Source organism: Brachypodium distachyon, chromosome 5 (assembly GCF_000005505.3).
Source record: "Brachypodium distachyon strain Bd21 chromosome 5, Brachypodium_distachyon_v3.0, whole genome shotgun sequence".
Classification (NCBI taxonomy): domain Eukaryota; kingdom Viridiplantae; phylum Streptophyta; class Magnoliopsida; order Poales; family Poaceae; genus Brachypodium; species Brachypodium distachyon.
Genome location: NC_016135.3, coordinates 17,439,620 through 17,453,174, shown reverse-complemented (window position 1 = coordinate 17,453,174; position 13,555 = coordinate 17,439,620). Strand labels below are relative to the sequence as shown.

At 45.8% G+C, this 13,555-nt stretch overlaps 2 protein-coding genes across 2 annotated transcripts; one reads left to right on the top strand and one right to left on the bottom strand.

The window, feature by feature from the left end:
* Positions 1-4,697: 4,697 nt before the first annotated feature.
* LOC100827840 (plant UBX domain-containing protein 1) lies at positions 4,698-9,701 on the bottom strand. Its single transcript, XM_003579957.4, has 8 exons — positions 9,506-9,701; positions 8,148-8,247; positions 7,991-8,059; positions 7,782-7,855; positions 7,397-7,526; positions 6,565-6,669; positions 5,717-5,918; positions 4,698-5,112 (listed from the first exon to the last, which is right to left on the bottom strand). Exons 1-8 carry the CDS (start codon positions 9,659-9,661, stop codon positions 5,109-5,111), a joined length of 840 nt encoding a protein of 279 aa, XP_003580005.2. The 5' UTR covers positions 9,662-9,701; the 3' UTR covers positions 4,698-5,108.
* A 2,314-nt stretch (positions 9,702-12,015) lies between these two features.
* LOC100842415 (momilactone A synthase) lies at positions 12,016-13,526 on the top strand. The gene is made up of 2 exons (XM_003581319.4): positions 12,016-12,280; positions 12,367-13,526. Exons 1-2 carry the CDS (start codon positions 12,165-12,167, stop codon positions 13,193-13,195), a joined length of 945 nt encoding a protein of 314 aa, XP_003581367.1. The 5' UTR covers positions 12,016-12,164; the 3' UTR covers positions 13,196-13,526.
* The last annotated feature ends 29 nt before the right edge of the window (positions 13,527-13,555 follow it).

Below are 13,555 nucleotides of genomic sequence, written 5' to 3'. Positions count from 1 at the left end.
GTACATTCTAATAGTCATTCTTGGTCAAATTTTATCCTAGTGAAACCTAACACAGCATATATAATGAAACACAAAGAGCATTTGTGTTGCATTATAATTAAGAATCTCTCATGTAAATGTCCCTTTTCTCACTACAAATGTTATGTGATCCCAACCCAACAACAACAACAACAATAACAACAACAACATTAGAATAATAAATTTATATGGGCCAGCCCCTAATTCGACGTGGGGACGAAAGTCAAAAGAAGTGGCAATGCAGTCAACTCACCAGCGAGACTATAGCCAAGCCAACGCAGTGAGTCATCAAATCGAGAAGGTCTAAAATATTGATCGCAAATAAAGCCTAAAATGAAGCGAAAAAAAAGAACTCCAGTATGAAAAGATGAGGCAAATGTGGAGGAAAAAGAACCAAGATTTTCCGAAAAAAGAGAGAGAAGAACCAAGATCAAAAGACAAATGGTGTACTAGCACCATGGACCATTTATACACATCCATCAGTTGGTTCATAGCAAGTCATGTACTCCTTCTGTCCCATGACTCAAATTTGTTCAAATATGGATGTATTTATGTCTAAAAAGCGTCTAAATAAATGTAATAGAAAGTCGCTTAATATGGGACAGAGGGAGTACTGTATTACCGTTTTGCACCTTCGTTTTCAATTCGTCAAGTAATCATGTTGAGGTTGTACAATGAGTCGATAAAGATTTTGTAAATGAGATCTCCATTTCCCTGGGAAAAGAAAACAACAACGTTCTTCGTGCGATGTCATGGAAGCAGGACACAAGTCCACGTGTTCGTCACAACCACAAATTAATGCTCGAGTCTCGATGGGTTGACTCGTAGCCTTGTAGGTACTAGCGGAAAGTCACATGCAACCGTCGACCTGCTGCTGCCCGAGCAGATTTTTGTCACTCACTGGGAGGGAAAAGAATGGTTAATTTCATTAGATGATGCAAGTTTCTATTTACTACTCGTTTCATTTCATTTGAAAACACAACTCATATAGATTTTTCTTATTTGTTCCAAAACACACCTCTTTTTTCTCTTGATACTCACACCCGGCCAATAACTACTCACATCCATTTATTATTAATCCAATATGAGTGGTCAGCACTAGAAGCGAGAGCTGTCTTGGTCCAAGTGCACAAATCTATATGAGTTGTGTTTTGAAACGGAGGGAGTAGTAATACATGTGCCTACCTGTTAGTGTCACTTATACAAAAAAGAAGAAGACTGATGTTCGAAACGTTTCTACTCCATCCGTCAAATAAAAGATGTCTCAAATTTGTCAAAATTTGGATATGTCTAGACATTTAGTGTGTAGATGCATTCAAATTTAGTCAAAATCGAGACATCATTTGTTGGACGGAGAGAGTACTAATTAATTTACAATTCAAATTTTTTGCAATTGATCAGACAAGGGGTTACTTGGCTATCCAGTTTGATGGGGACATGTACGAAGCCTCTCGTCCCCCGCGTCGCTCCCAAGGGGCGACACGGGCGGAACCCTAGATCCGGTCGCCGGCGCCGCCCCTACCCTCTCCTCCTCCCCTCGCCGCTGCCTGTGAGCGCTGCTGGGCAAAGCCCTAGTGGCGTCGGAGGCGGCGGGGCCTTTTCTGGCCATGGCAGTTGGTCACCCGTGGCGGCGCGTGGTGTGGTGGCGGTGCTTGGGCGTGGCGCGCGGTGGTCCAGCGACTGCTGACGGCGTGGACCCGGAGGCCCTGACAGCGGCGGGCTCGGCTCTAAGTCGCGGTGGCGGCGTGGCCCGGTCAGATCTGCGTGGGCGGCTCCTAGCTGCGGCTAGCTTCGGATGGCGTGGTGCGCCGGGGCGACGGCGCCATGGCGCCAGGATGGTGGACGCACTGGTCCTGGCCCGCGGGGGCTGTGGCGCTGCCGGGGCGTGCGGTCAGCTCCGACGGTGGTGGCGCCGGTGCGGCGGCCTGTGTGTCGGTGGCAAGCCCAGGCTGCAGCTTGGCCTTGCGGGCAGCCACGGCAGTGGAGGTGCGCGTGAGGCCTGATTTGCTGGCGCCTGCACCGTGGTGGTGCCGGTGGCCGGCCAGGCTGCGGTGGGTTGGGTCCTCACCATTCGGTCCCCGTCCTGGTGGTGGTGGTGAGATGGTGCGCAGCCTCATACTCCTCCTACGACGTGGATCTCGTTTCTCTACGGCGATGAGGCCAAAAGGCGGCTCCTTGTTGTGTGATGGGCGTCGGGTCTGACGGCATGGTCGGGAGAAATCCCTGCGTGAAGCTGACGACGGCGACGCCCGCGGGCGCCGTCACCTCCTTGGAGGCGTCATCTTGACGCTGCCCGTTCTCCCCCGTCTCGAGCATCGGGGGAAACCCTTTTTCCGCTCTTCGGATTAGGCGGCGGCGGAACACCCATGTTGTTCCCCTCTTGGGGGCGACGTCTAGGTGGCTCGTGGAGTCCTTGGTGCGACAGTTGTAGTTGGTCGGCCATCGCTCGGAGCTTGGGCTTCCGGGGCGCTATGTATAACGTCGTCGAAGCTTCTTCTAGGTCGACGCCTCTTTCGGTCAGGTTCGGTCCCGCCGTTCTCTCGCCGACTCTTAGGCACTTATGGGCGGGCGGTGCGTTGGCTTGTGCCTTCCCGGAGTTGGAGTTGGTCTCGGGATGTTTCCCTCTTCGGTTGTGACGCGGCTTTGAAGCTTGGTGTATCGCCCCCTCGCCATTCTTGTCGGGAGACGATACAAGACGAGTCCTTGCGTTGTTGTTGTATGGTGTGTTGTAATCCGTGTGGCCTTGCGTTTGTATCGTGTAGTCTTTTTGGCGTTGTACGGCCGTCTTGGCCCCTTGGTCACTCCATGGTGTTGTAACTGGTTTTCTGGCCATCTCCGTTAATCGATGATGCGTCCGCTGGGTCGCATTCTGAAAAAAAAAAAAAAACTTTGATGGGGACAACGTAACCTCTCCCGACACGCGGGCATGTTCCGTGGCCGTGGGCAGGGGAGCCTAAACTGAATCGTCCCCAGATCACCATTGCTTCGGTACAGTTTCTATCAGATCTGTATTTTCGTTGTCTCCAATGACTAGTCCTGGCATTGAGTATTGACAAGTACCGATCTGCCGTTTGCCTCTGTCGAGTACATACACGGGGCAAAGACATCATCAGTTTCGCGATACGTATAGCAGTACAGTGACCCGATCGATGGTACATACAACTACAACAACAGCAAAAAAGCTTCTAGATGGGCAGGATCAGTTCAGATGCATAGCTTCCTAGCAAAGGGGTCACGTGTGTACCGAACGGAATATCTTTTCTTGCCTATTCTTTGGGCAGACGTACGTGCCCACACTCGATTAAGACCAAAGAAGGATCCGATCCGATCTGCCTTCGGTCAGCATCGCTGGTTCACCGGTTTGTCGCATTGTTTACTGCCAATGCCAATGGGTCGCTCGCCTGTCGCCACGCTCCGGTCTGCCCTGCCACGTAAAAAAATGTTCGTTCCCTGGACGGAGGGAAAGTTTTGTTCCCTTCTGAAGCCTGAACCCCGGAGCAACGACGCAGTATTTTTTTTTTTGCTGGAAAAGGAAAACGTATATAAACCAACGTTAGAATTGGACGATCATTTTCTTTCCTTTGACGAGGTCGGGATTGGTTTTCAAGTTGGAGCGCGGAAAGCGTTGCGATGCGGTCGGTATCAGGTGGAAACTCCGTCCGTACGTGGAGGCGGCTCGTGTGTTTGACTAGGACCGGGGAAAGGGAACCCAAGGGAATGGAGTCAGTGTACCTGGCCGGCTGCTATTGCTATCCCGCCGCACCAACCACCTTCCGTTGTTCCGAGTCCCCTTCCGACGAGTCAGCAAATGTGGTGGAGTCAGCGCCCTGGAAAATCCAAGCGGTAGCTGTAAAATCTTCAGGGTTCAAACTCATTCTTCTTCGTTTTCCTTTTCTGGTTTAGCAGGGTCGGTTAAGACTTCATTTGCACCCCTCTCTTCTCTGGCATCTTGTTGTCAGCAGAGCAAGACCGGCAGGAATGGGATTCTGTCATATTTCAAAACAAAAGTGTTCTGGAGTAAAACCCTTCCCGAATCCTCTGTTGCAATCCTACGATTCAAATGTCATGTTTACAGGATTTTGTTTCCCCTTAGGACTAGAATTCTCTATCTTTTCGCCACAATTCATCCGAAGAGGGTCACAGGGTACATAATACCCGAGTGCTCTGAGAAGCGATGTCAAGTGAAATGGAAGAGGCTAACTGCTTCTTCGGAACGAGTTCAATGTTGGGGGGAAAGCATGTCCAACAAATGTGAGCACAACGCCAGATAACCACATATTCGAAGATCAACTGCAACGAAAGCATCCAGCGATAACGACATTTGCAAAGCAATCTCCACTATAAGCCATAGAAACCGTAGCAGCCCAGCAATTGGGCCTTAACAAACGAAACGGGGTCACGAGGGAGATGCTATTTAGCGGCACTAAACTAAGCATGGGATGGGACATGGGAGGCTGAGATCATGCGATGCAGATTTTATAGTATCAAACAGAGACTTTCTTGTCAAAAGCATCCACTCGGCAGGGTCACTAGCTGTTGAAAATATATATGCCAACTTTGCGACTTATCATCGCGGCAGCAATCATAATCTCTACTACTAGTTGCTTACGAGGGAACATAAAAAATGCAGCAGAAAAGCAACACGATCGTGTAGAAACAGGATAAGATAATGCAAGTAATTCAAGTCTGAAGCCACATGCTTTATTGGTAATTTTCCAGCCAACTCAAAGCATCCTTCTACTGATGAAGATGCTAGATTGTAATGACAGCAACAGCACCATGCAGTAAAGTGTTGCATTTCCTCTGTTTCTGTTGTTTTGGCCTTTTACACATCTCTAAGGTGGGAAAGCGCCACAATCCCACAACAAATTCCAGATCAGTTGTTGGCACATCAAATTTACATGCTACCACCCGGAAAGGACGAGATCTAGTTCTCATGGTTCGACAACATGCGATGCACAGAGGATTGAATCACGATTCTATGGAGGTGCACAGCCTGTTCCAAACTGAAGCCGTTGAACCATGAAAGTTGACGAGCCATGCAGTGTGAGTGCTGAAAGGCCTAGCAAAGTGCTACTGTGCTGGTGGTCTCACCTGCAAAGGTTAAATAAATAAACCGTCATTATCTTGCACAAGTTAAAAGACAAGCTGAAAGAAAGAATTCTCCAGCAGATAAGAGTATTCTTCGGACATGCCAAAACATACACAGTGCGAAATGCCTGCATTAAAATGAAACTGCAACTCGCTACTTAACATATGTGTAATTACCAAGTGAAAATGCTACTTGGAGAGCTGTGATTCTGCAGGTGATTCGATATGCTCTGAAAAACTAGGTTTGCTGCTCGTCCGTCACTACTACTTGGATAGAGCTTTTGACACTACCGGAGCACCATCACTAATAGACTACTGTTGGAATATTTTACTATTACTTTCTTAAAAGTATGTGGTAACTTCCATTGAGTCTCATTCTGAATAAAAAAAACTTCAGCAGACAGTTTAGCAACCAGAATGATACCATATAATCCGTTCAAACTTGCTCATCAATAACCATAACGAAACATATCAATTATAAACAAAAAATTACAGTGAGACAGAAAGAATTGCATAGTGTAGTTTACTTAGCATGGGATTTTTTTCCCTCGAACACAACATATGATAAATTAAGATGCTAACATTATGGCACTAAGAGCAATGATACCTTTTGAACCACTTTGGTTTCGATGATTTCTTATTTGCTGGTGCTGCAGAATCAGATTGGAACACATCAGATTGACGAGCTAATTCAGAGGCTGTCTTAGAATCATCAGGCTGATCAGAAGGTTTTGAGAGAAGTGACAGTCCATCCAAAGTTCGAATTTCTTCACGGAGATATGGTCCTGATTTTACACCATCTATCGACCCTGCATGTCCAGCACATGTGAATTCCTATATAAAAGCATGCGAATATCGAAATGTCTAATCTTTATCTTACACTTACAAATATTCGAGTTGGTGTTTGTCCGTTCAACCTAGGGAGACTACTCTCTAACTTGTTAGACAATTATTTGATTTCCACTGCATATATGTATCATGATGTTTTGATTATAGTTGATTAGTTTGACATATACTTTTGAGATAATTCTTTTCTCAAATAAATATTTTGTGAGGAATCTTATTTAGCATAAAATTTAAAAATATGGGCACATAAATATTTTAAAAAACTGAAGCATGTAATATGTTTTTTTAGTTCCGTAGCAACGAACGTGCATTTAGCTAGTAACCACAACATTTTGCAGTAACAAGAAACAAATTGCATTATTCAATGCCTAAATGGCAGCTCATCCAGATGCATAAGATGGAAAAGACGCAAATGAAGAAAAAAGTTCAAAGTCATGATCCTGTGTATGCCCCCAAATGCACTAGAAGTAGAAATACAACATTACATATGTACATGAGTGGAAACTGGAGATTTTTATCAAGATACACAGAAAATGCTAAAACCCTCAGTTAAGAAATATACATTGCTTATTTTCTCAACATGCTACTAGTTATTAAGACAATACGTACCTTCTGGCAGATCATAAGAAAAGAAGACATTAGCTCCAGGAACAAAGCCGATTGTGTGAAAGTCCTGTGACATGTCCAGTATCCGCTTCTTCGGAGGGGCTGTATCTGTTGTGAAATCAATGGATCCAGCATTAAGAAGTTGTAAGTTGTAACTGCTACATCTCTAACATACAATTGAGGAGGCACTATGGAAATCCCATTTAAGTGAAAACGCGATGGATGCCATCAGAGGATCTTCAAACTTTCACAAGTTCAACCAAAGTTATATATGTGCAGCATATGCCATATGGGTTCTAGATGCATATTTTTATCTAAAACATGCAACATCACAGCTATTATCAGACCACATCAATTTGGACACAGGTGTTATTCAACTGAAGGAACAACCAAATGAATATGTAATCCATTGGTGGCACCGAGCTTGTCAGAGGACAACATAATGAAAAGAGTTCCTCCCAATTGTGTTACAGACATAAGAACTCGCAAAATCAGTATAGTGAACAGTCATACTGTTGTAGCAAATTATTTTTTATTAAGGTATAGCACTTTAAAATGCCACATAAAGGCAGTAGCATCCAAAATTTGGTTTTTGAACCCTTTGCTCAGAACAATGCATTAAAATTTGTTCAAAAACTGTGATAAGAGCGTGGAAGGTGGAACTATTTATTGGACATTAGTTGTTTACCTGCTTGTCAACATATTTTCTTGCTAATGATAAAATTTAATAGCTGATTAAGCTACCTTAAACGGAACTATTATTACCAGGGTGAAACAAAAGGGATTCATGAACGGGAAATAGAGCATCAGTCATTCCCAAAAGAGCAGAACTTACAAAGATAGAATGGCAGATCTGGTCTAGCAATTACTTTCCTGAGAAGATCCACCAGACTATGTACCGTCGCTGATGAATGAAACTCAGCCTCAAGAATGTAACCATCAGGGAATCGAACCCTCATTATGGCCTACAGTTAAGGAGGTTAGCAACAAACTGGACTAGATCCTGGAGGAGACCAACTATAACTAGATTTCACACGCCAGCGGCCAGCAGCTATAATTAGAAGATATATTTATTTTACAACATGCATTCGTTCTCAAAACATGTCTGAAGGTACTGTTAAGACAGGCTAGATTAACATAAACAGCTAAATACAATCAACTAGAAGGGGAACAATAGCATTGGTACAAGGACGATTCACACATTCAAATAATAATCCTACCTTTGTTATCCTAGCCCGTTGAGCAGCAAGTTCTGCTTCCCGTATTTTACGAGTCTTCAGAACTTTTGATTGTTCTGCAAGGTGTCACCATTTTAAACATGGTTAAAGTCACTAAATTAGAAAGTATGTACAGTTTGGAAATGCGAAGTGAATGCCAAGTGATAAATGTGAATGTTCTCAGACAAACATTAAAGAGTGTATGTTGTAACCTGCTAGCCTATTTGAAACCAATTTGAAATAATCAGCAGGCTGAAGCTCATAGAAGTCATCGTCTTCCTCTGCATGAATTATGCTTTCAGGTCACAACACAAGTGCCATGTCCATAAAAAAGGATTTTAGTAAAGGAAAGCAAATAAATCTACGTACCCTGATCTGCCTTGGGTAACCTGCTTGTTGTCTCAAATGTCGTGCTTGAAAAAATTCGAATCTCATGTCCAAGCTCTTCTGCCACTGCTTTCAACTTGTCCTGGAATTTCCAAAGAAAACATAGTTGTTAGGATTTATTTCACCTTATCCTTTTCTGTTCATGAAACCTCATAACACAATGGTTTTGATCAAACATTCCTTCATGGACAGTTGAATAGCTCTGCCAAAAGCTAAGTGATTCATATGTAATATATGATCGTTGAACCTATCTATGATTTGGATACAAAAGGTAAATCCATCGCTAGACAATAAAAGGCTAACCCCGTTCCCCGCATGCCTTTTTTGGGGGAAAAGGATCGATGTGAGAAGCATATCACAATTGACATGCAAGGGCACACAATTTTCAAAAACGAGCATCTCTCAGAGGACAAAATGAAATGAGAATAAATGTGGTAAATAACTCTTAAATGGCATGTCGGTTTTAGCTATTATGCTGTTTAGCAGAACATCTGGCAGCCATCCCCCAAACCTTTCCTGAGATACATTACTGTTTCTGTGCCAGGCAACCGACAACCATACATGCCTAGCATGTACAATCTGTTTTAACAAAAGAAATAGCTTCATGCACATGAAGCTCCCAATGGTACCTAAACTTCTCATGGTCAGCGATGTCCACACAGCCAGAATTTCTCTCAAATCCTAACCATGCAGGCTACACCATAGGATGCTAAATGCTATTCCTTCACTTCCAACACTAGGCTACATTGGCAGCAAGTTACAAGAAAAGGAGATCTTCATTTGGCAGTATATACGAATTCTTTGGTCCTAACTGCTCCATTGACACTTCCCTGCAACGGCTAATTCCTCCCAACAGAGTTGAAACCTCCTTCTGCCCACATATAGTCATTACGAAAGATCATTCTATTTCTGATCCATGGTGCTAAAACCTAGGTTAAAGAACTCCTCTTCTGCAAGGCATACATCCAGGTGGATTCTCCAATCACCCGATCATGCTGGTATAAGCAAAGAATCAATCTTCCACACACAAAGTTGGGAAGTAAATACGCATCAAGAAATGTACAAGTTTCTAGAACAGCGCATCAATGCCAACTAACTAGCGCACCATCTCCGCGACCTTTACAGCCAAGAACTTGTCGTTAACCCCCAAGCAAAGAATCCGGAAAGAGCGGAGCACTCTCCCGATCGCAGAAGCGAATCCTCACTCCCTACCCATCCCGCCGCCAGAATTCCGTCCCCCAAGATCGCGTGCCGAGGAAATGGAACGCATCCGGCGACAGACCAGCAGAATTCGCCCAAGAAGTTCGAGATACGCGAGGTATAGAAGGAGGGAGACGAACCGGAACCGCCGCCTGCTGCTGCGACCGCGACTCGGGCGCCATCTCCGCCGCGGCATCAAGATCCATGGACAGAAGCACAAGCCCTTCTTCCTCCTCCCTTTTCCGGCGCCCGGAGCAGAGTCGAAGAGGGTTTATTTGGGGGTACTCTGCTTCCATTGGGGGCGTGCGTGACGGGGCAGGGGTAAAAGGTGTTCGGTTCGTGTTCGTACCCCAAGCTTGCCACGACACCCTTTTGAATGGAATAAATTTTACAGAACACCTCGTGTTAGTGGTATCACAAAATCACAATTGTTACTAACAGCCTCACAAAATCACAACTCTTGGGGTAGCGAGTCTCAGAAAACCCTAATCTCGATGATTAGGCGGCTTGATGGTGTTTCTGACGACCCAGGCCCACAAGTCAGTTGCTACGTCAGCCTCCTCGACCCGTCTCCAATGCAACCCAGACCCCCAAGTCAGTTGTCACGTCAGCCTTCCCGGCCCGTCTCCAATGCCACGTTGTGGGCCCGGGTCGTCAGAAACACCATCAAACCGCCTAATCATCGAGATTAAGATTTTTTGAAACAACTGTGGTTTTGTGAGACCACTGCCACAAAAAATGTGGTTCTATGAAATTTCCTCTTTTAAATACGAATTTGTTTTGAAGACGCTTTCATTTATTTATTTCTTGAAATGAAAAATACCTTAAAAAGCTTTCTATTTGGGGTACAAGGAATTGCTGTTGGTTTGGTATGTCCTGCTGTCATGTGACATGGCAATATGTGCTTTAGATAAATAATAAATACTCTAGTGGCGTCGTGACAAATTGTCAAAAACTGAAAACTTAGTTAACACTTCGAGAAAAAGCGTTCACATGGAGAAAAACTTACCAATAGGAAAATAATGTTAATCCGTTACATAATACGAGTATAAGATGTATTAGGGCTCAATTTGGCATGAAAAAATACATACGAAAGTACGAAAAAGTTGGTTAGCCAAGCACAAAAATAATGAAAAGCGGGTGAAAAAAGAGATTATGATAATCCACCGCAATGCCAACGGAGCCTAGGTTTTGTTAAGATAACGTTTTAAGAATCACTCCAATTAAACGGCAGGTAAAATATGAAGCCACAAACTATAATAAGTATCATGGTAACGTATATAGTGATATCAAACTTTTATCTAAACCATATATAGAAATTTTGATCAAAGTATTGTCTTAACAAACCTTGTTCTAACGGGTATTTCACTCCTTATTTTACAAATTTAGGACAGTAAAAACTGAGCCCCTTCATGCCACTAGCAATTTCGGTCTTTGGATCTACCACTTGGACAAAATCTGACCGTTCTTTCGTGGGCTTTCATCCTAAAGAGCAACTGCTCCCGTAGAAAAATCGATAGCCTCACGCTATTCGGGCCAACTTTTTACTTCATGAAAATTTAATTTTTATCCTTAGTGTTTCCAAATATTTGTGTTTCTCCTACCATTTTATTGTCGAAATTGACAGACACGCAACGCGCGCCATTCTGATCTAGTAGACCATAAACTGGGTCCCACATTATGTGTGGTAACCTGAAATGGGTCTTAAGAAGTTAAGACGAAGCCCACTAACCTTAAGGTCTAGCAAATTGCTTAAAATGTAGAAATTTTCAAAATTAGAGACACCTGGTCTACCAGGTAACGGGGCTAAGAGGAAGGAGAGATACAAGAATATTCTATGGAAATGTGTCTTATGTGTCGTACGTTCTTCCCCAAACTACTAGGGTCTACCTAAACTAAAGCGAACCACAAAGCAAAGCAAATAAATACCCACCACAACGGTTCCATCTAATTTATTTATGTCTCACTGTGATTTCATCCCGATTTCACTTCTGTTCCATAGCTAAAATAAGTATTGAAAATTTTAGTGACAAAGTGAAATCCTAGAGAAACCAGAAAGCAACATTAAAATTTCACATTGATCTCCTTCAGTTTAGCAATTTAGGGAATGGCCTGCTAGGATATGAAACCCTGCTCCAAAGAGTGAAAGAAAAACATCTATGATACATCTGGGTCAAAGAATAGTTACTCCATTTGTCCATCCAAAAGAGGACAGATTCTCATCCTTAGCTTGGCAAGCTTCAAAGAATAGTTCACGGTCGACCTTAGCATGAGGAATAATGTAACCATAGTAAGACTGTCAGACCAGAATGGCCCAAGGAATATCATTATGTTGTAAATCTTGTCTTTCAACGCCCCTAGGTTACAACTCTCTTCCCAGCCGCACCGCATGCTTGGCTAGTCGGCTGCATGTACGTGCGTGCAATGCATAGGTCGACCGTGAACTGTTCACCAGTCCAAGTCACTGGAAAATTGTTAGCACCTAACGGTAGTTGGACACCTGAAATTATTGTGGGGCAGCGATCCGTGTGGTGCCCGGCCGAATATCCAAAAACGCACTGGACGCGATCAGATCGGCGTGGAGCCGTGGACGGCTGAAAAATGCTTAGCTGAGTTGCGTACTGGAGTACGTAAACGTGACGCCGATAATGCCACGGAGAAGACGAGACCGTTTGACTTCTTGCATTGCTTGCTCCGTCCCAGCCTAGCTTAACTTGGCTCCTCCATCCGTCCCCAATCCAGAAGCCACACTACGAACGCACTCCTGCTCAGGGCAAAATAAAACGGTAAGGCACGACGATGTTCCGAGCAATGAAGCAGGCCGTCGTCGGCGGGAGCCGATCAGCAGAGGCGACAAGCTTCTCGTCTGCCTTCGTTAGCCGCTTCTCCTCCGCCGCTTCCAATTACTCCCTGAGGTTCGCTACTTCTCCTGGTCTCGATCTTTCCGGCCTTGTGTTAATTGGTCGTCGATCTTGTTTGATTGATTTATTAGTATTTGCAGGCTGGCCGGGAAGGTGGCGGTGATCACCGGCGGCGCGAGCGGCATCGGCAAGGCGACGGCGGCGGAGTTCGTCCGGCACGGCGCCAAGGTGGTCCTCGCGGACGTCCAGGACGAGCTCGGCCACGCCACGGCCTCAGAGCTCGGCGTTGACGCCACGTACACCCGCTGCGACGTGACCGACGAGTCCCAGATCGCGGCCGCCGTGGACCTGGCCGTGTCCAAGCACGGCAAGCTGGACATCATGTTCAACAACGCCGGGATCAGCGGCTCGCTCTCCCCAACCCCGCTCGCCTCCCTCGACCTGGCCGACTTCGACGCCGTCATGCGCGTCAACGCCCGCGCCGTCCTGGCCGGCGTCAAGCACGCCGCGCGCGTCATGGTCACCGCCAACGGCACCGGCTCCGGAAGCGGAAGCATCATCTGCACGGCGAGCACCGCGGGCGTGCTGGGCGGCGTGGCGTTCCCGGCGTACACGGTCTCCAAAGCCGCCGTGCTGGGCATCGTGCGCGCCGCGGCCGGCGAGATGGCGCGGGCCGGGGGCGTCCGGGTGAACGCCATCTCGCCCAACTACCTGCCCACGCCGCTCGTGATGGGGTACATGGCCGAGTGCTACCCGGCGGCGAGCGACGAGGAGCGCAGGCGGATCGTGGAGAGGGAGATGAACGAGATGCGCGGGGCCGCGGTGCTCGCGGCGGAGGACGTGGCCTTGGCGGCGCTGTACCTGGCGTCCGATGAGGCCAGGTATGTGAATGGGCATAACCTTGTTGTCGATGGAGGGTTCACTGTTGGTAAGTCGCCCAACATGCCGGCGCCGGAGGCACGTCGTTGACCACTGAGTTATCGTTGACGAATTGTTTAATTACTACGTGCTCAACGTCACCGCATTTTGTGTGCACGCAACACAATTGATCTGCACGCAAGGCAATACGTGCTCAACGTCACCACTGTCTATCTGCACGCAAGAATTTATCGTCACTGTTCATATGTGGTGTGGTAGTACTCGTGCTACGGATACTCCTAGCATATTTCGAAAAAGAAAATAACATTGTAGTGGAAATTCCGTAAGAAGCAGAAAAGGATCCGATGGAATAAGGCAAATTGGTTCAGATAAAAACATTGGAATAAGGATCCAAGGAATAAAGCAGATTGATTCAGTGTCAGTACAAATCTTGGACTTGCAGCTAATGAA